General features: G+C 41.3%; 2 protein-coding genes across 6 annotated transcripts in view; one reads left to right on the top strand and one right to left on the bottom strand.

Moving 5' to 3' along the window:
- Positions 1 to 16,741, bottom strand: part of Ubr1 (Ubr1 ubiquitin ligase) — a 53,762-nt gene that overhangs the window by 15,162 nt on the left and 21,859 nt on the right. For all 5 annotated transcript variants that reach the window (XM_069333996.1, XM_069333998.1, XM_045754005.2 and 2 more), the window contains exons 20-21: positions 14,998 to 15,125; positions 14,590 to 14,868 (exon numbers count right to left, since the gene is read on the bottom strand). In XM_069333996.1, coding sequence (XP_069190097.1) covers positions 14,590 to 14,868; positions 14,998 to 15,125 — 407 coding nt within the window. The remainder of the gene's footprint in view (positions 1 to 14,589; positions 14,869 to 14,997; positions 15,126 to 16,741) is intronic.
- Positions 9,170 to 12,130, top strand: LOC123765439 (endothelin-converting enzyme homolog). Its single transcript, XM_045754009.2, has one exon. It carries the CDS (start codon positions 9,311 to 9,313, stop codon positions 11,981 to 11,983), a length of 2,673 nt encoding a protein of 890 aa, XP_045609965.2. The 5' UTR covers positions 9,170 to 9,310; the 3' UTR covers positions 11,984 to 12,130.

Raw genomic sequence — 16,741 nt, 5'->3', positions numbered from 1 at the left:
TGGTTCAACAGCAAGAGACCATCCCTGCAACCACCCCCCCCCTCACTTCCCCTTACCGTGTTAAGCAGATACACAGGATTCTTCATACAGTATTACTGACGAAATAAAGTAAAATTTTATCAATTCAATCTGACAAAACCATAAGGTTAACTTACCACAAAACCACTAAATTAATAACCACTGTAATCACAACCTACACAACATTATGCATGATACTGACACTAACACCAGTGGACAACAATAAATCTCCCCAAAGGAAAAATATCTGACACTAACCCCCCACAGTACCAGGGAATAAAACAAACCAACTAGTCGCAATACAGAACAAATTTCAAAAACACCAAAATCTGGAATCATTTGATCATGTGCACAATGCCACTTTGATCAAGAGTTTAGGTGGGGGTTGGAGGGAGGGGAAGTGGAGGGGATGGGAGGGAGGTATTGTTGAGCCAACTTTCACTGTGGGATGGGGAGGGTAGTTGTGTTGTGGTAGGGGGAGGGGAGGGGAGGGGAGGAATGAAGAGCTCTTAACATTTTCCTCTCAGGCACGTACAGTACTATACTCACTTTGCTGCATAAAAAAACGAACCTACTGTATTACGGACGTCCCATTGCCACCCCTAACCACCACCACACTACACTGTGTAATACACCATACAATAACCACGCTAAACCATTAAGTTGTGCAACGCAATATCACCCAACAATGTGCTACACATTATCAGAGTGAATACTACACAGTTGCTCAAGATGATGACACCATAACAATTGCTCACAATGACTCGCCTTCAAAGACAATCACCTACAACTACAAGAATTGCATTTCATATGCTCCAAGGCTGTAAAGAACAGCCACAGTAGAAAATAGTGTGGACAAATGAAGGGCGATGTGGTCAACCTCTATGTATAAGAAAATAGTTTAAGTTGAAAAGTGGAAGACACACAAATGAAACCAAGTAGTCAAGATGTAGAATGAACTTAAAAATGTACATAAGAATTACAACTTTAAGACAAATGTAATACTGTACTTTAATGTAAAAATAGTTAAACCTCACCAGGTACAAATAGGAGACAAAATCCAAAAAGATTTCTCATGCCGCCATTGGCACCGATAAGTAGGCTTTCCTATGCCTTTTAATTACCACCACAAACAATTCCACCACCTTGACAGACCCATCCACGACCACTTCAAACTATCCCCCACAAACCACTATAAACCCTAACCTGGCAACTTCAACCCCCCCCTACTACTAACCCTCATTGGTCTCTCGACTTCCACTTATTACTTGGCGGCTTTAACTAAATTGGCTATTGTTCCTTCTTAAATATCTGAACACCCCACCGGATGTGCGACATCACCACCATGGCTGTCGCCTCATGGCCTTCCCAGACGTCGTCTTTGGTAGCAGCTCACTTTCTCTGAAGTTTGGACTGTGGGAATTATTCTTTCTCTAATATTTGCCCTTAACACCATCTCCAAACCCTAGGTTATCAATTCCCTTTAACTGTTTTCTTCTGCTTTGTCATTACTCTCAAAGTGTAACCCCCCCCCCCATCTCCCCACCAGTGTGGAGAGCCAAGGTCATCACAGCTTCAGACAAAACATCTCCCGACGCAGCTGACGCGTCAGCACTAAACAGAAAAAATAAACAACAGGGACTAGGACACACTATCAATAAAAATAGACAAATCCAAGTTAATTTGTCTCATTGATTATGTACACTCATACCCATCCTGTGAGTATTAGTGGAAAACGCTTGAGGCACACAGTGGACGCTAAAGCTGCACCCATATTTGTTAAACTAAACAAAAACATGGAATAAGCAACAAGACCAACAGATAAGAACAGATCAGCTTGCATACGTCTTATGCTGTAAGTATATCTAGCAAATTCGCTTGTGTGGGGAATCTACATCACTAAAATCTACACTTTTAGGTCGTGTTAAGCTACTGAACTTTTAAATTTAATTAACTGCATATTTTAATATTGAATAATAAAGTTCAGTATATCCAATGACTACTCTCCCATATTCAATGCTATAATATATTTGCAACGAGAAAAATTCAGTGATTAATAATACCAATGGAGTCTGATAGACCTTTTGCATCGGTATATATATATATATGTTTCGGTTGGCCCCAGGTTGGTTAACTCATTGTCTGACTAAACTCCGAATTAGACTGAGCAAATCTTAAGAAAGGGCTGGCTGCCCAGTAAACTGTCAAGTCTCATAATTGTGACAAGACGAGCCAACACACATGTCCCCGATATCTAATTGATGAACGAGAAAGTATTTCCCTTCAAATACCTAACAAAATTTCGTAATTAAATTTTCCCAAAACGAAAGGTCACCCCTAGCTAGTAGCTACACGTGTGATAAGCTGTCATTAGTATTAGCATGTTAGCACAGAGCGGGAAAGTTGACACGGCTACGGCTGAAGCTATTGCCGGAAGAGAAACTTGGCTCTAACACCATGACAATCATTACCGTGCCGGGTCCTGCAGAACCAATGACGCCCGTATATCGATCCAAGCGTTTCAACTCTACAATTTGACTTTAAGCTAAGCGCTGAAACTCGCTGGTTATTCAGCACTGCATCTTAGTTGTCTCACCCGTATAAACCGGGCACTGTTGGTATAAAGTAACGTAACGAAGGGCTGGAGGTAAGGGTGATCCCGTGATAACGTAATTAAGATGAAGGGGGTTGAGAAAAGAGGGAGGGGGAGTGGAACAGTCATAGTAATATTTACGATATATTGTTCAGGATAACGACAACAAACGCTTCAGTAAGACAGATCGGAATAAAAATAGCTCGTAAATTTAGTTATATTTTCTTCATATTTTCAGGGGGCCCCACTAACAAAAGACCAAAACAAAGTCTTAAAAAATAGCATGCCAAAAATACTGGTTAGAAAAAAGTTAGAAAAGTTCGAGCCTCAACCTTTTTTGTAACCAATTAGAAAAATCATACAACGGCGGAACGATAGTATTAGGCTAGTTAATAAGGCTAAAGAGGCGAGGCTAGGATCCAAGGTGGCCAAATCTGGAAGTTTTGTGTAAGATGCCTGGTTATATTACCGCTATGTCTTACCATCCAGGAAACAAAGAATGAACAACAAGGAACACCACACTAGGCCGGTGATGCTGTCATCCGGGAGAACGAGAAGCCTCACTAACACCTCTAACAAAGGAACAGGTTGACAGATTATGGCCTGCTACCCCCCCCCCCCCATCCGCCTCTCAAGGCTGCCAATTATGCCAACCATCCCCGCCTACTGTGTACTCGCCTAGGTGTGCTTGCGGAAGCTGAGCTTCCACTCTTTGGTACCGTTTTAGGAGACTTTTCAATAGCTTCTTAAAAATCTTGATTTTGCTTTATTACTTACCTTGTGAAGTACAGAGACGTCCGCAGGTATAGTTTAGGCCAAGCCTTCACGATTTATTTGTTTTGCTCATAATATAGGAGTGCCCGTGTTAATGGCATGCTTTACTTCTATATAAACACAAGAATCTGGGCTTGGAGACCAGTGCAGGGGCATGCTGACTAGTGCCTTTAGAAAGGCTGTGGACTTTGTTGCCATTATTCGACATTTATGCCCGGAACACTTTGCGTATTAGTGTCTTTATTATAGTTGATAGTTTTAATCGCATTGCTAAACATGGCTTTTTCTGTTCTTTCTAAATTTAAATAATTTCCTGCGAGATTAGAAAATTAGGCGAGCCTAGCTAGCTAACTCCTGACCCTCGACCTCTGAAGTCCCTTTAAGACTACGGACTTAGAGGGGCTACAGAGTTACGGTGGCAAAACACTGCTGTGTACACAAGTTTGTAATAAAAGTAAGAAGTGGCCTAGTTCTGTTGGAGTGCCACTTACATTGTCTTCAGCCCGCCTCTCTTGCTATACGCGACACAGCAAGACGCCTCGAGCAAGTTTACAGCAATTCCCTCACGGTTACGGAAACAAGTGAATGCTTTTTATGAAGGAAATATTATTAGTGTTCAAGTGTGGCCTGATGCAACACAAGGCTGTAGGCGACACTACTTGAGAATCAGGAGCGCCACACCCCCCAAAAAATTGGGTTAATCTTCGCACTATATATGACGTGGAAATGTGCGAATGCACTCATAGAAAACCCATTATGAACGCACAATTATATCTATAACCTGTTGTCCCCAGTATCTTCAATAAATTGCCAAGCCACCCCTGCTTAACCTTAACCCTAAGACAATGACATGAGCGGGAGGGAGGTCATGTCAACAGCTACCGAAGGCAATGAAGTATCACATTATCACAGCAACATGAAGTATCACAGCAGCTGAACTTATTGCCTCCCGTGATTTTCATCCTTATTGTCTTCTCAGCATCGTGTTGATGGGAACGAGATGAAGAATTGTCAGTGTTCTCACAAACAATTGTCAAACGAGGCCAGCCCAACAATGCAGGAGGAGGGCCAAAGACACGCCGCATGGGAAATAAAACCAGGTTGTATCAATAGGAGGATGAACCTTGCGGGTGCCCTGTGTGAGGAAACACAGGGAAGGTGCTAATATTACTACACCACAGCCTCACTACACATCCAGAAAATCCCACAGAAGAGGAGGTCGTCAAGAACATTAACCAAACCTACCAGAGCGTAGGTGCGCTCGTTGAAGTCTTGCTCCATAGGATACTTGTATTGTCGTCGGCCAACTACACCCGCTTGTATAAACCATAACATACAAAACAGACAAACGTTGTGTGCCCCTTATTATATCCATATATGGTGTATTAAAAGTACAATATCCAGCATAATCTTATAAGGCTAAGTACTCCACGAGAGGGATCAGACCTAGCACCAGAGAGCGAGAGGCCACACCACTGGCTATAAAACCTCCACAAACCTACTTTTACGGAGGATAGCGTGTGTAGAATTTGGAGAAACCGTACAGTGACTGTGATGACATCTGAACTGTAGCCGGAGATCTAATTAACACGCGAATGACTTGTGCACCAAGCACGCACATCTCTAATGTCTCGGCTTAGTGTCAAAAACACATTCAGATTTAGCATGTGAAGAACAGGCAGCAATTCATTTACGTGAAATCTTCACAGAATAAACTGCAGGAACTTCAACTTGTTCCCCTTCCCCTCTCAAGCTGAGGTCACAAACTTCACCAGCCCCTCACAAGGTATAAGACGAAGTGGACCAGGGAAACCTCTATTTAAAGACAAAGTATAAGAGAAGGACATGAGAGGAAGTTGGAAACGCAACATCTAAGAAAGTAAACGTTCCCTATCCGAGTGGTCAACAAGTGGAACACACTGAAAGGAAGATTATATGAAAACGCAGCCAGTACATCAAGGCTACTACTGGGTGAGGCCTGAAGGACTAGATCTTTCTCTGTAGTCACAGTCAGGTAAGCTCTCACAACTTGCACCACCCCACACCTCGCTCCACACCCCACACTTTCAAGCCACCAACTGATTATATCTCATGCTCTTAAAACAACAAGGTCAGTGGCGGCTTTAAATCGCCGAACTCTATAACCACAGAAATAAATGGCGTAGACCGAGGTTCGTCCAGGATAATAAAGTCGAAATTGCATTCATTATTCCAGTATTCATTTGTTCCAGCTATGTTACCGTCATTACTTCATGGACCGCCTTTCCATTCCCCCTCTCCTATATCACCCCGAGACGTTCTGATAACTGTGCTCATCGCCACCAAAGTTAAAATAAAGTTTAAATACAGCATTTAACGCATTAACCCCTGCGAACGCTGAGCGCCTTGCAGGTGGCAGTGGTCAGCCAGTCGTGGCCTGCATGCGTGCGCTTGCCAACTGGACGTAGGTCGTCTCTCAACCCACCTCAACGCCGTCAGACACCTCGCCAGGGACTGAGGAATGTGGGAGGGGGGAGTGTCTTAGGTTAGAGATCTAATTCACACTGGAATGAACGTTGCAATACACGAAGTGGGGCAAGGCAGGCAGGCAGGTAGTGATAGCAAGGGTAGTTAGTATCTAAAACCTGAACCAGAATAAAATGAGCAACATCACACTTTTGTGCATATTATATATAAAAACAATTTTCTCATTTTGGTCGAGTTGGGTCGGGTCGATTGGTGAAAATTTCCTCAGGACTTGGACCCTATAATCGGGAAGGAAGGGTTGTGGTGGAAGAATAACCCTACCACCACTACGTGCGAGACCAGATAACTAACACAGGCAAACTTAGAATCTTAAGAGTTACTAGCGACAGTCCTACACCACGTCAATATTTGCCAATTCTGCGAAACGGAAAACTCAAGACGTGGTCAACCCCACCCGATCACCGTGTATCATGCCGCACAGCCTCCAAAATGGGAGCACATAAAACCACTATTTGCTCGAAAGTAACGGTATGGAGTGTTGGAGCAAAAACGTTTTTGTCCGTACTATTAATTTAAGAGATTCAGAAAAATAAAAAAAGCTAAAGACTAGATTAAAAAATCCTAGGCCTAACATTACACATGTATTAAATTAGGCCTGAGATAGCGTGTATTAGGCCTAGGATTGCTTAAGACAGGTTAGGTTCATCACTTACATTTCCAATATAATTAATTAATAGAAACCCACTTGAGCTGTTTTCTGTAATACTTAACGTGAACTTTTTTGGGGGGCCCAACAGTACACACCGATATGTTTGATCAAATAGTTGCTACAAGTACTATCATTTTAGGAGGCTGGGCTGTTATGAGGCATCACACATTCCCGGCACCCACTTCCCATATCCAACCCTCCACCCCCCTCCCCATATCCAGGGTGTCCCACGGCACCTTTCCCATACCCCCACCTCCGGCACCACTACCTCCTGGGTCTACCCTCTCTCCCTCCCTCCCGACAATCACCACTTTCTCTCCACACTCCAAGATGCCATTCACCATGTTGGGGCAGCCAGGGAGACGTCTGTGGCTAGAGCCCACACGATCACATATCATTGGAAAGTTAGAGGGAATAGCGTTGTGCACACGCCATGAACACAGGGGTGAGGAGAGATAAAGAGCAAGACAAACAAGATCAAGGGATAGAGAACTGGATAGACCAACATCACGAGACATTGGGGTCAGCGAGAATACAAAAACTAAAGTTTCTAAGTTTCACCAACTTAAACCAACTCGTCTTCTATGTAATGAATGGCATATTTTTTATAACCTAAAACGCTACACAACTCATACAAAATTAGGCCTATATTAATTAGCAAGTAATGCAATGAATTTTTTTTTTTAAACTAGCCTAACATGAACCGGAGTGACTTGTGCTAACATCCATCAATGAACACGAGCATAAAAGTTAGGAAAGGCAGCTCCACACCGCCGCCCGCCTGCTGCTTCGCTCTAGTAAACACTTCTCGCTAGCGTACCCGGTTCATCTCCCAGGCAAGGTGTAGGAGGCTACAACACGCACACTGATGCCGTCTCAATTCACGCACGTGGCTCCACTCTTGATGAATTACAAGACCACAGCTGATGAGCATGTAGTGTGCGCGTGTCTACGGCGTACAAGCGTAATTACATAATTTGACATGTAGACAAACTTCGACCATTTTCAGCTGATAGAAAATAATTGAACCGACTTGCTACCTCTCATCCAGCTTGTGAAACAGTGACGTTGGCTTCTACTTCCTCGTCTAGTTCATTTCCTACTGATCTTCCTGACATCATAATGACGTGTCGCTCAGATTCTACACACACTCACTCCTCACATTCTCTGCAATTTACACTTACAAAATCTTTTGCCTTGATTTTAATTCAGATTCGAAACCTCTTCTTAACTCACTCGGTAATGAATTAAAAAAATCCAACCTATACTTTAGTCAAAAGTAAAACCAAAAAGTCCCTTTTTATTACCCTGTTAATTTCCTTAAGAATTTTATGTATTACATCACGTCAGCCTCTTGTCTTCTCTAGCGTGTTTCAATGCAGTTCTCTCTTCCTTTCCTTACAGCTCATCTGACGCAGCACCTGGACCCGACTACGTTAGTGCGCGCGCACAACTAACCCCCACACCACCGCCTCCACCCTAGCAAGAAAACCCGCCCCGACCATATACTTTCAAATGGGCAGCAACCAGTTTTCTCTGCCTCGCCAAACACGGGAGGGGAGGAGAGGCACCCTGCCTTCTCACATCCGGCATCATGGCCCCTGTGCGACATTTAGGATGGTATCACAAGAGTGTTGTAAGTAACCACGCACATGTAGGGAGCGCTGCGTTGTGTACACACAACACCTGCCACCGTAAAACTGCCCAACCTACTTACTAGAAAACCCAACCTTATGCTTATCCCTTAAGTTTGACCTTACTACGGACGTTCATGTCTACCCTGTGGGGTGGCGGTGGTAGAAACGAGTTACACAGCGCACAGTTACAAACCCAGTGAGATTTCAACTAAAATTCAACACAGCAGAAGAAATTGTTAAACACATTGGGCATAATCTTACTGTACATACGAGTCATATACTCGTACACCGCCTAAGTAAAACAGAAACAAGAAACTCTTAGTGGGCCAGCCAGAGGCTTAGGGCCCGCTCAGGAATATTCCTTGAGAAAAAAGTGACCCCCTATTAAGTTTAATCATTTGTATCTTTCTGTTCAATTATATCTAACTGCCGATTTGTATGGTTATGTAATATGGTGTTTAACCCAAGGGATGCGTCGCACGGGTCAATATAGACTAGTGAACTTATCATGCTGGTAATATTTCACCGCCTTGGTAACGAGAGTAATTCCCCCCGGGATAAACTGAACACATCAAATACCTTGGGTTTATTATCAGGTTTACTAAATACAACTAATTGTAATATAGGTGAATAACAAGCAATATAAAAATTATTCTAGTGTAATCTGGCAACTTAAGAGGTAGTGTAGGTTCCAGTGAGCCGTTTCGCGACCAGTCATCTGCCTCAGTCACTCCAGTGGTGTGCTGCCGGGAGGTGCTGCACATGTGCTTACATGCGCGATAATACTGCGCTTCCCTCTCTCCGCCCCACGAGGCAAACCCTCCTAAACCATTTCGTTACGTCCTAAACTCATATTTGGAACACTTAACCACAGCAACTTACTACCGGTGATATGAAGCTAATGGCAATAAAGTGATAATGAAACTTATACAACAAATGACTATACGACCTTAAGACCCGCCCAGTATCTAGCATACAAAGTGCGATTTGTCATGATTCTACAAGTTGTATTTGTACTGTATACAGTGTCCACACTTCAAGTTACAAGTTATCAGTTCCTGAGAGCTCTTTCCAGCGACAAGCAATAGTGAAGGAGAATTCAGAAAATCAACTATGGGAGTTCATGATCCAGGACCATCGCCGACAGACGCTGACAGTCATGAGCACCAAAGGCCTAATACCAGACAAATCCCCCACACCGTGGACACCACGCAATCCGGTCCTCCTACGCAGGACTCGCAAAGACCTCGCCTGGGACGGTTGGCGAGTTTGTTACCTTCTAAATTCCTATCTTTCACGAGAGATCGACGACAAGGATCGGCTACCTGTAGGGTAGGCGCCGTGGACAGCGAGCATGGGAGGACTGAGAAACAGGACCGGAGGTACCCAGAGAAATGGATGGTAGGGGTGAGCATTGCAGGTGTAGTCGTCTCTGGCCTGGTTCTCATCATTGTCCTCTTCCCGCTCCTCACTACTACTACTACTTCACCCTCACCCATCTACTCTAACAGAAGCCAACATCCCAAATATTCAGCTGGCGAACTATTTCAATCAAACACTATTAGAGAGGATGAAGCAAATCTTCAAGAAATCTTAGAGTCCCCAGATTATGAGTTGCGACCATCATTCAAGAAGCCATCAGACCCCTCGCCTGACCTCCACGACTTCTACAGCTACGTGGTCGATAATATTCGAGGTGCCATGAATTTGAGTGTTCCGCCCTGTGATGACTTCTACCAATATGCCTGTGGGAACTGGAAAGAGCAGCATCCTCCTCCAAAAGGAGTATCAAGTTGGAGTAACTTCGAGGCAATGACTGTCAGAATCTGGGATATGATGGAAGAAGAGCTGGAGGCTTTTATGAATAACAGTGACAAAAATGTGAATTATAAAACCAATTTACAAACTGTATTTGATGAACCTTTAACTAAATCACGTTTAAATAAAGCCGATACTTTTGTATGGAAATTAGTGACCGACTATTATGCATCATGTGAAAATGAAACTAATTTGGCTCTGCTTGGTGTTGGCCCTCTTCAAGACGTTCTTCACCAAATGGACCAAGAATACCAGCGTATTAAGTTGCAGTCGCAACCTTTGGAAGCATTCCAAAGGATACTGGAATATGTCCATTATGACCTAGCCATACATGCCTTCTTCAGTTGGAAGGTCGAGACTGACAACACTATTGCAAATGCCATGGCTATTGAACTAACAACACCAAGCGTGGATCTGGTGCCACAAGGCACTGTTGTCAGAGGCAACGATGAACTTATCACAGTATATAAGCAATATGCTTCAGATATTCTTGAAATGGTTGGCACATTTGCCAACAACAGTGTGGAAAACGAGGTTCATATTATCCTTGAACTCTTGCAAATTCACCAGCCAGTGGGTGGTTCTTTGCTGGTGAATGATACAAATATTGAAGAGTTGAACAGTGTTGCACCCTTTTTAGACTGGCAAAAGTATTTCAACAAAGGCTTCAACAATGTGGGTACATTCATTACCATAAATGAACGCATACTCTCTCTAATTCAGGATTATTTGGCAGCCATCTCCATTGAAATAATGGAAGAAATCTCACATAATGGGTCAGACAGATTGTATATATTTCTCCGCTGGCAGGTGGTGCAATATTACAGTCAATTTCTTCACAAGGAAGCCAGGAATACAGTCCTACCATTATTTGACATCATAACTGGAGAAGATGCAACTGCTTTGCCAAAATTTCGCTTTCGACCATGTATCAAGGAACTGGAAGAGAGACTCCCACTTCCTATTGCTTACCTTTTAATGGAAATTATCAAGGAGCAGCTTCAACAAGGACCAACCATCCATAGCATGATAAAGAAAGTGGAACAAATGGCCGATAACATCCGAAACGAATATGTAAGTTATATAGATTCCTTCAAGTGGTTGAATTCGAAGGCTAAAAGTGTGCTGGTTGAGAAATTAAGAAATGTTAACATACTTGTAGGTTACCCACCAATCCTTGATGATATGTTTGAGCTCCACAGTTTATTTGAGAATTTAAACTTTAACAAGAAAAATCTATTGCATAATCAAATAAACTTGTTAAAATTTAATCAAAATCAGCAAATGAGGTTCTTGAGACAGCCAGGAGCTTACAGCGAGTGGGAAATTCTGTCGCCGATGTCCCTGATCAGCTTTTACGTGTATCGTAGAAATACTTTACTCATACCACTGGGAGGATTCATGTACCCTCTGTACAACTCTGATCTTCCAGAAACACTCTCATATGCCACAATGGGTACATTCATCAGTCATGAGCTGGGACATGCTATTGATTTTGTGGGTCGCACTAGAGACCTGTATGGTAGGGCTAATGCCACCATGTGGGATGAACAAACTGTTGTCGACTTTGTTGAGAAAGTATTATGTCGTATTAACCAATACACTGAGAACTACTATCCAATTCAGGGTCTTTTAACCATCGCTGAAGTGATGGCAGATGATGGCAGCATTGGAAATGCTTACAGAACAATACAAAGCAAGCTCCCCAATACAAAACTCCCATCCTCAATAAGTGAGCTTTTGACCGAGCTACACCTTTCACCGGATCAATTATTCTTCTTGCAATATGCCCAACTGTTTTGTGCTGCATCCATTAATGGTATTCCACCCAAAGGTGTAGCCCATTACCCACCACATTCTGTAAGAGTTAGGGCCACACTTTCCAACACTCCTGATTTCCAAAGGGTATTTGCTTGTGATGAAGATACCAAAATGAACACTATTAAAGACAAGTGTGATATATGGTAATTGCAACAACAAAAATCCTATCAATATTCTCAGTTTAAAAGATTGTCAATAATCAGGGAATAATCAATCGGTTGCAGACATTACTCTTGTGCATTTCTTTGTATTAACAAGTTTGATTATGTATAAAGATGCAGCATATTTATGGTCAAGACTTCTGAACTGTGACAGGAGTTATAAATGTAATATATTAAAATATTTATATATTTTTTTAAATGTAGTACTGTATATTTAATTACTGTATATCTTATATGTGTAAAGCCATTAAAAATATAGTACAAAACAATACAATATAAGTTATTTACTTTCTCCTTTATAAAAATGTTAAGCTATGGCTTTCCTATTTTCAAACTACAGTACTGAGATTTTTTATTTTATTTTATTTTCTAGTTTGTAACACAATGCTTTACTGCCAAAAATGTGCCCCTTAACTCTTTACCAGTTTGATTTGATAATCAAAATCCGTACAATCCGTATTATATTCAATTCCCATTTAGGTGGAAACGATTCCATCCAGGTTCAATCAGATATCATTAGACTCTTTAAATGCATGTTTATTCAACCTTCCCAGCTTCCATCAACCCCCAACCTATAGTATCTCTCTCTCTCAATCCATTCATCCCACATGGAAATTCTTTCATGTTTAAGATAACGGTGAGTCACTTAGAAGAATGCTCACCAAAATCCCTATTTAGTCCAGCTAGGATTGTTAAGATCAGAATAAATGTGTTGTAAATAAAGCTTCATAAGCTAGTCTGTATATTAAGGACTAACACATTGCTGCAACTGTTGCCCATCTCAGCATTTACCCTGCTCTCTGCATCTAGATGTCCTTATATCTCTCTATATCAACATCTCCCAGCATCTAGATCTCCATCTCTCAGCATCTACCTCTAGATCTCCCCCTTCAGCTTTCAGTACAGTGTCTCATTTTATAAACTATAGGATTCATTAAGAATAATACTGTTATTTGACATCAGCTTGTCTGAAGACAGACTTAAGAATTTATTATTTAATGACCTTACTATTTATTTTTCATTAGACAAACTAATGTAAAATTACAATCATGTTAAGTACAAGATAAAGCTAAAAGTTGGTCGTTTGCCTTGGCATTAATAGTCTGAAAATTCATGCCACTGTAATCTAAAGTTTTCCCCGTCCCTTAAATAGCTTCTCACTACAGTACTATACACCTATCAAGCAGCAATTAATACATCTCTATTTACCTATTATTTCAAGAGTTCTCTCCACTTTTACTATACAGGGGCAAAGTTCACAGGGAAGAGATGGGTCTGCTCAGGGCAAGATACATAGGCAGCCAGATGGAAAAAATCCCCCATTTTAGCAACGAAATATGCTATACAGCCAGTACATGTAGCTTAAATTTTTTTTAATATTAGACATTTTTACTTTATTTTATTAGCACTGTACATTGCTTTAACGTAAATTGTGTTATAAATAAAGGCCACCAAAAACCCAAAACAGTACCTAGACGTTTGATGACAGACTATGGATGAATACACTTGGCGCAAGAGGCACAGCCTGTCACCCAGGAACAGGACGTTTAGCTACCAACCTCAAGCTGGCATTCACTGACAAACCTACATGTAGTCATCTCTGATTAAGTTTTCTTTCTTAAGAACTCAGCCTCAGCACAGGAACATAATGTACAAAGTAATTCTTATCCACACTTGACATTTCATGAACTACAGTATGAGCTCTCATCTGAAGCCCACTGAACCGAATATTTGGGTTATCCAGTAAAAATCGCACCTGGAAAATTTTCTGGCAAAACTTAACCATATCCGGATAACCAGAGATTATGTTACGTAAATTTTCAAGAACTACAATACCAGACAAAAAGACAAACTACAAGGTAATTAAGTTTGATTTATATTATATTTGTCTTTATGGCGTGTGTGTGGAAACTAATTAGGTTGGTTGAGGTACAAAAAAAAAAATTGCGAAAATGGTAACTTTTGGACTTCCTTGGTAAGAATTCTGCTTATCCAGATATCTGGCTTATCCAGTGAGGGGCCCCCTCCCTTATAGTTTGGATAAGTGAGCTTAGCCAGTAGTAGCGGTCACTTCTTCCTCTCTTGCAAGCCTTGCCTTAATGACATGAACACACAGACGTTGCCATCCTATGGCTCCCAAAATGGGGAGGCACATTTCTTTCTGTACCCATCTCTCACTCTGTTGCACATACAGTAGTGTCATTGCTTCCTTGGGTCTTCCCCTCGTGTCTGACTACCAGATCACTCCATTTCAATGTGGCTGCCAACTCTTAAGAGGCATGAGTAAATATTTAAATTGGTCCTAATTAGCCCAACAATGGCCACTGTGCATTAATCCTTGCTTAGGCAACTACTGTTCAGCTATCCATAAACACCCTATATGCCTGGTCTTCTCTCACAATCCAAGACTTTTGGACCCAGGCATGCAAGTTGAGCACTTATCAATACATGAAAGTAGCGATTCATGCCTATGAGCCTTGCAATTTGCCCATCATCATCAGCTGGGAAAACCCTTCCCTTCACACATGCAATTAAATATAACCACCACCATTTTATTGAATACAGACTTGATAAAATAAATTGGGTACTCACCGATACGGTCTCCGCCTCTCTTTGGTAAGCACGTCATCAAAATATTTTTGCCAACACTGCGCGTGCATAGCGTGTCCACAAGAAGAGGTATGCGCACCCCAATGTAAATCTGCTGGTAACAGCAATGGGTCATGATTTTCTGGTTGGTCCAAATGGCGGGTTCGATTGCGAGACAGTACTGTAGATCTCTGAATTAGAGCACCTAGAACCATGGGTCTCCCTGTGTTTCCATCTCCTTTACCAACAATATCCTCTTGGTGGCAAAGTATGCAAGTGTACCTGCAACAGATGAAAAGGAATCATTTAAATTAAATTACTAAACAGTTTAAATTCTATCAGCTTTATTCATTAAAAAATAAGTACAGTATAGTGTACTGTACTGCAAAATCCAGAACTGCTTTCACTTACGTAATTTCCTGTGGAGGTCTTAGTGTCTGGCGTGGACCAATAGCAATCATGTCTTCTGGCAACTGTTCACTTATATCCATGGGTGTCGATTCTACAATGTCCAATGTCTGTTCCGTTGAAGGAGTTTCCTAATAAAAGAAAAACCATGTACAGCATTTAGACAATAACAAAACTATAAAACATTTTTGTAAATTTTTAAGTGGGACATTTGCACCTGTAATTTTGAAGTAGACAATTAAGGTACAACAGCAATATATACTGCTCTATTTATGCATATAAAAAAAATACTGTAAAGGGTAATTTTTATGCAAGAATTCAGAAATTAAGCACAAACAGAAGACTTAAAATACACAATAACCAATTAAAAGTAAAGATAAGTTCAATAAAGAACAAAGAATCAGATTTAATACAGTATGCACTGATCAATGGTTAGTAAGTAAACACATTCAATTATAATTTAACAATATCTACAATTGAATTGAATCAAGAGACCCTATTTAGTGAGTTGCATAAAAGATCTGCTCTCTCTTCCAGTAGACATAGCAATATTTAAGCCTGGCCTACTGTCTTTATTACATTTAATTCTATCATCCAATTATTTAATACCACTCGTGTCCCTCATTGTGGTTTCTATCTATCTTAGCCCATTTCAGCACTCCACTCTGATTTTATCTTGAAGACCTGTATTGCTTGCTGCGAGAATATTCCCCCTCACACCTTACCTATGGATTAATCCTGCTCTTCTCAACTACAGCTTTACCAAATGTAAGGTATTACATCATTTGTTGTATTTCCCTTTATGTCACTCTCACAGGGCCTCCCATAGGGGAGCCCTTCTACCTTGTGGTGTTTTCAGGGCTTAGCGTCCTCGCAGCCGGTTCTAGATTACAGTATTCCCCTGTAATCTTAACTTTCTTCTGGACCCACTAACCATCTTGGTCCTCTACATTAGTTCAACCATGTAGTCAAGTATTATGATAGGGTGCGCGCTGCTTGCCTAGTTGTGACTATAGGCCGAGATCTACTTCAATAACATTACCTCCTAGCTTTTGTACTTTGAGCCTTTATAATCCGTTTCATGTACTGTGCTGTTTAATACTTTTGTCTTGAAGCTGTGAATGGCAATTTTTTCTACCATATTAGTTCAAGTTTATTACAGTTCATCATTTTCCCTGCACAATATTTCCTCACTATTCTCTGGCTCTTATGTTTGCAACTTCCACCTGCACCTCCTCATTCTGTTCTCCCTCACCTGAATAACTATACAATTTGTCTATTTCCTTCATTTTGTGCATTATGATCACATTACCTCGTCTTTTTCTCTTAATCTGTCCTCAATAGCTCATTTCTGGTACTCGTCTTTTGACATACCAATACACTTTCTAAATTTTGGTCATCCTTTACCAGGGAAATTTTACACTTGAGCTGCATGTTCTAGGGCTGACTGAATACTGTATATGAATCTTACATTCCAAAGAATTCACTGTTTCAGTTCTTTAAAGCCATCCTTGTTTATTAGTTTTGAGTAAAGTGCTGCTATTACGCCCACTTTGGCACTTTTTCCTGCTTTTAAATCTTGCAACTGCTTCTCTTGCAATCAAGAGAGGTACTCTACTGTCTCTTCACTCTTCCCAAAGGATATTACACTACTTAAAATCTTGGGGCATTATATTCCAGTAGCCACTTTTGGACGAGTGATGTGTGAGCTGTGTATCTGTTTGAGCATTCTGCATGTGCATTTGAG

The sequence above is a fragment of the Procambarus clarkii genome, chromosome 30 (genome assembly GCF_040958095.1).
Source record: "Procambarus clarkii isolate CNS0578487 chromosome 30, FALCON_Pclarkii_2.0, whole genome shotgun sequence".
Classification (NCBI taxonomy): domain Eukaryota; kingdom Metazoa; phylum Arthropoda; class Malacostraca; order Decapoda; family Cambaridae; genus Procambarus; species Procambarus clarkii.
The sequence above is the reverse complement of the archived record's forward strand: the minus strand, read 5'-3'. Positions and strand labels throughout refer to the sequence as shown.

Bases quoted from the DNA above. Each gene is read 5' to 3' on its own strand.
- LOC123765439 (XM_045754009.2), top strand. From the start codon at position 9,311: ATGGGAGTTCATGATCCAGGACCATCGCCGACAGACGCTGACAGTCAT.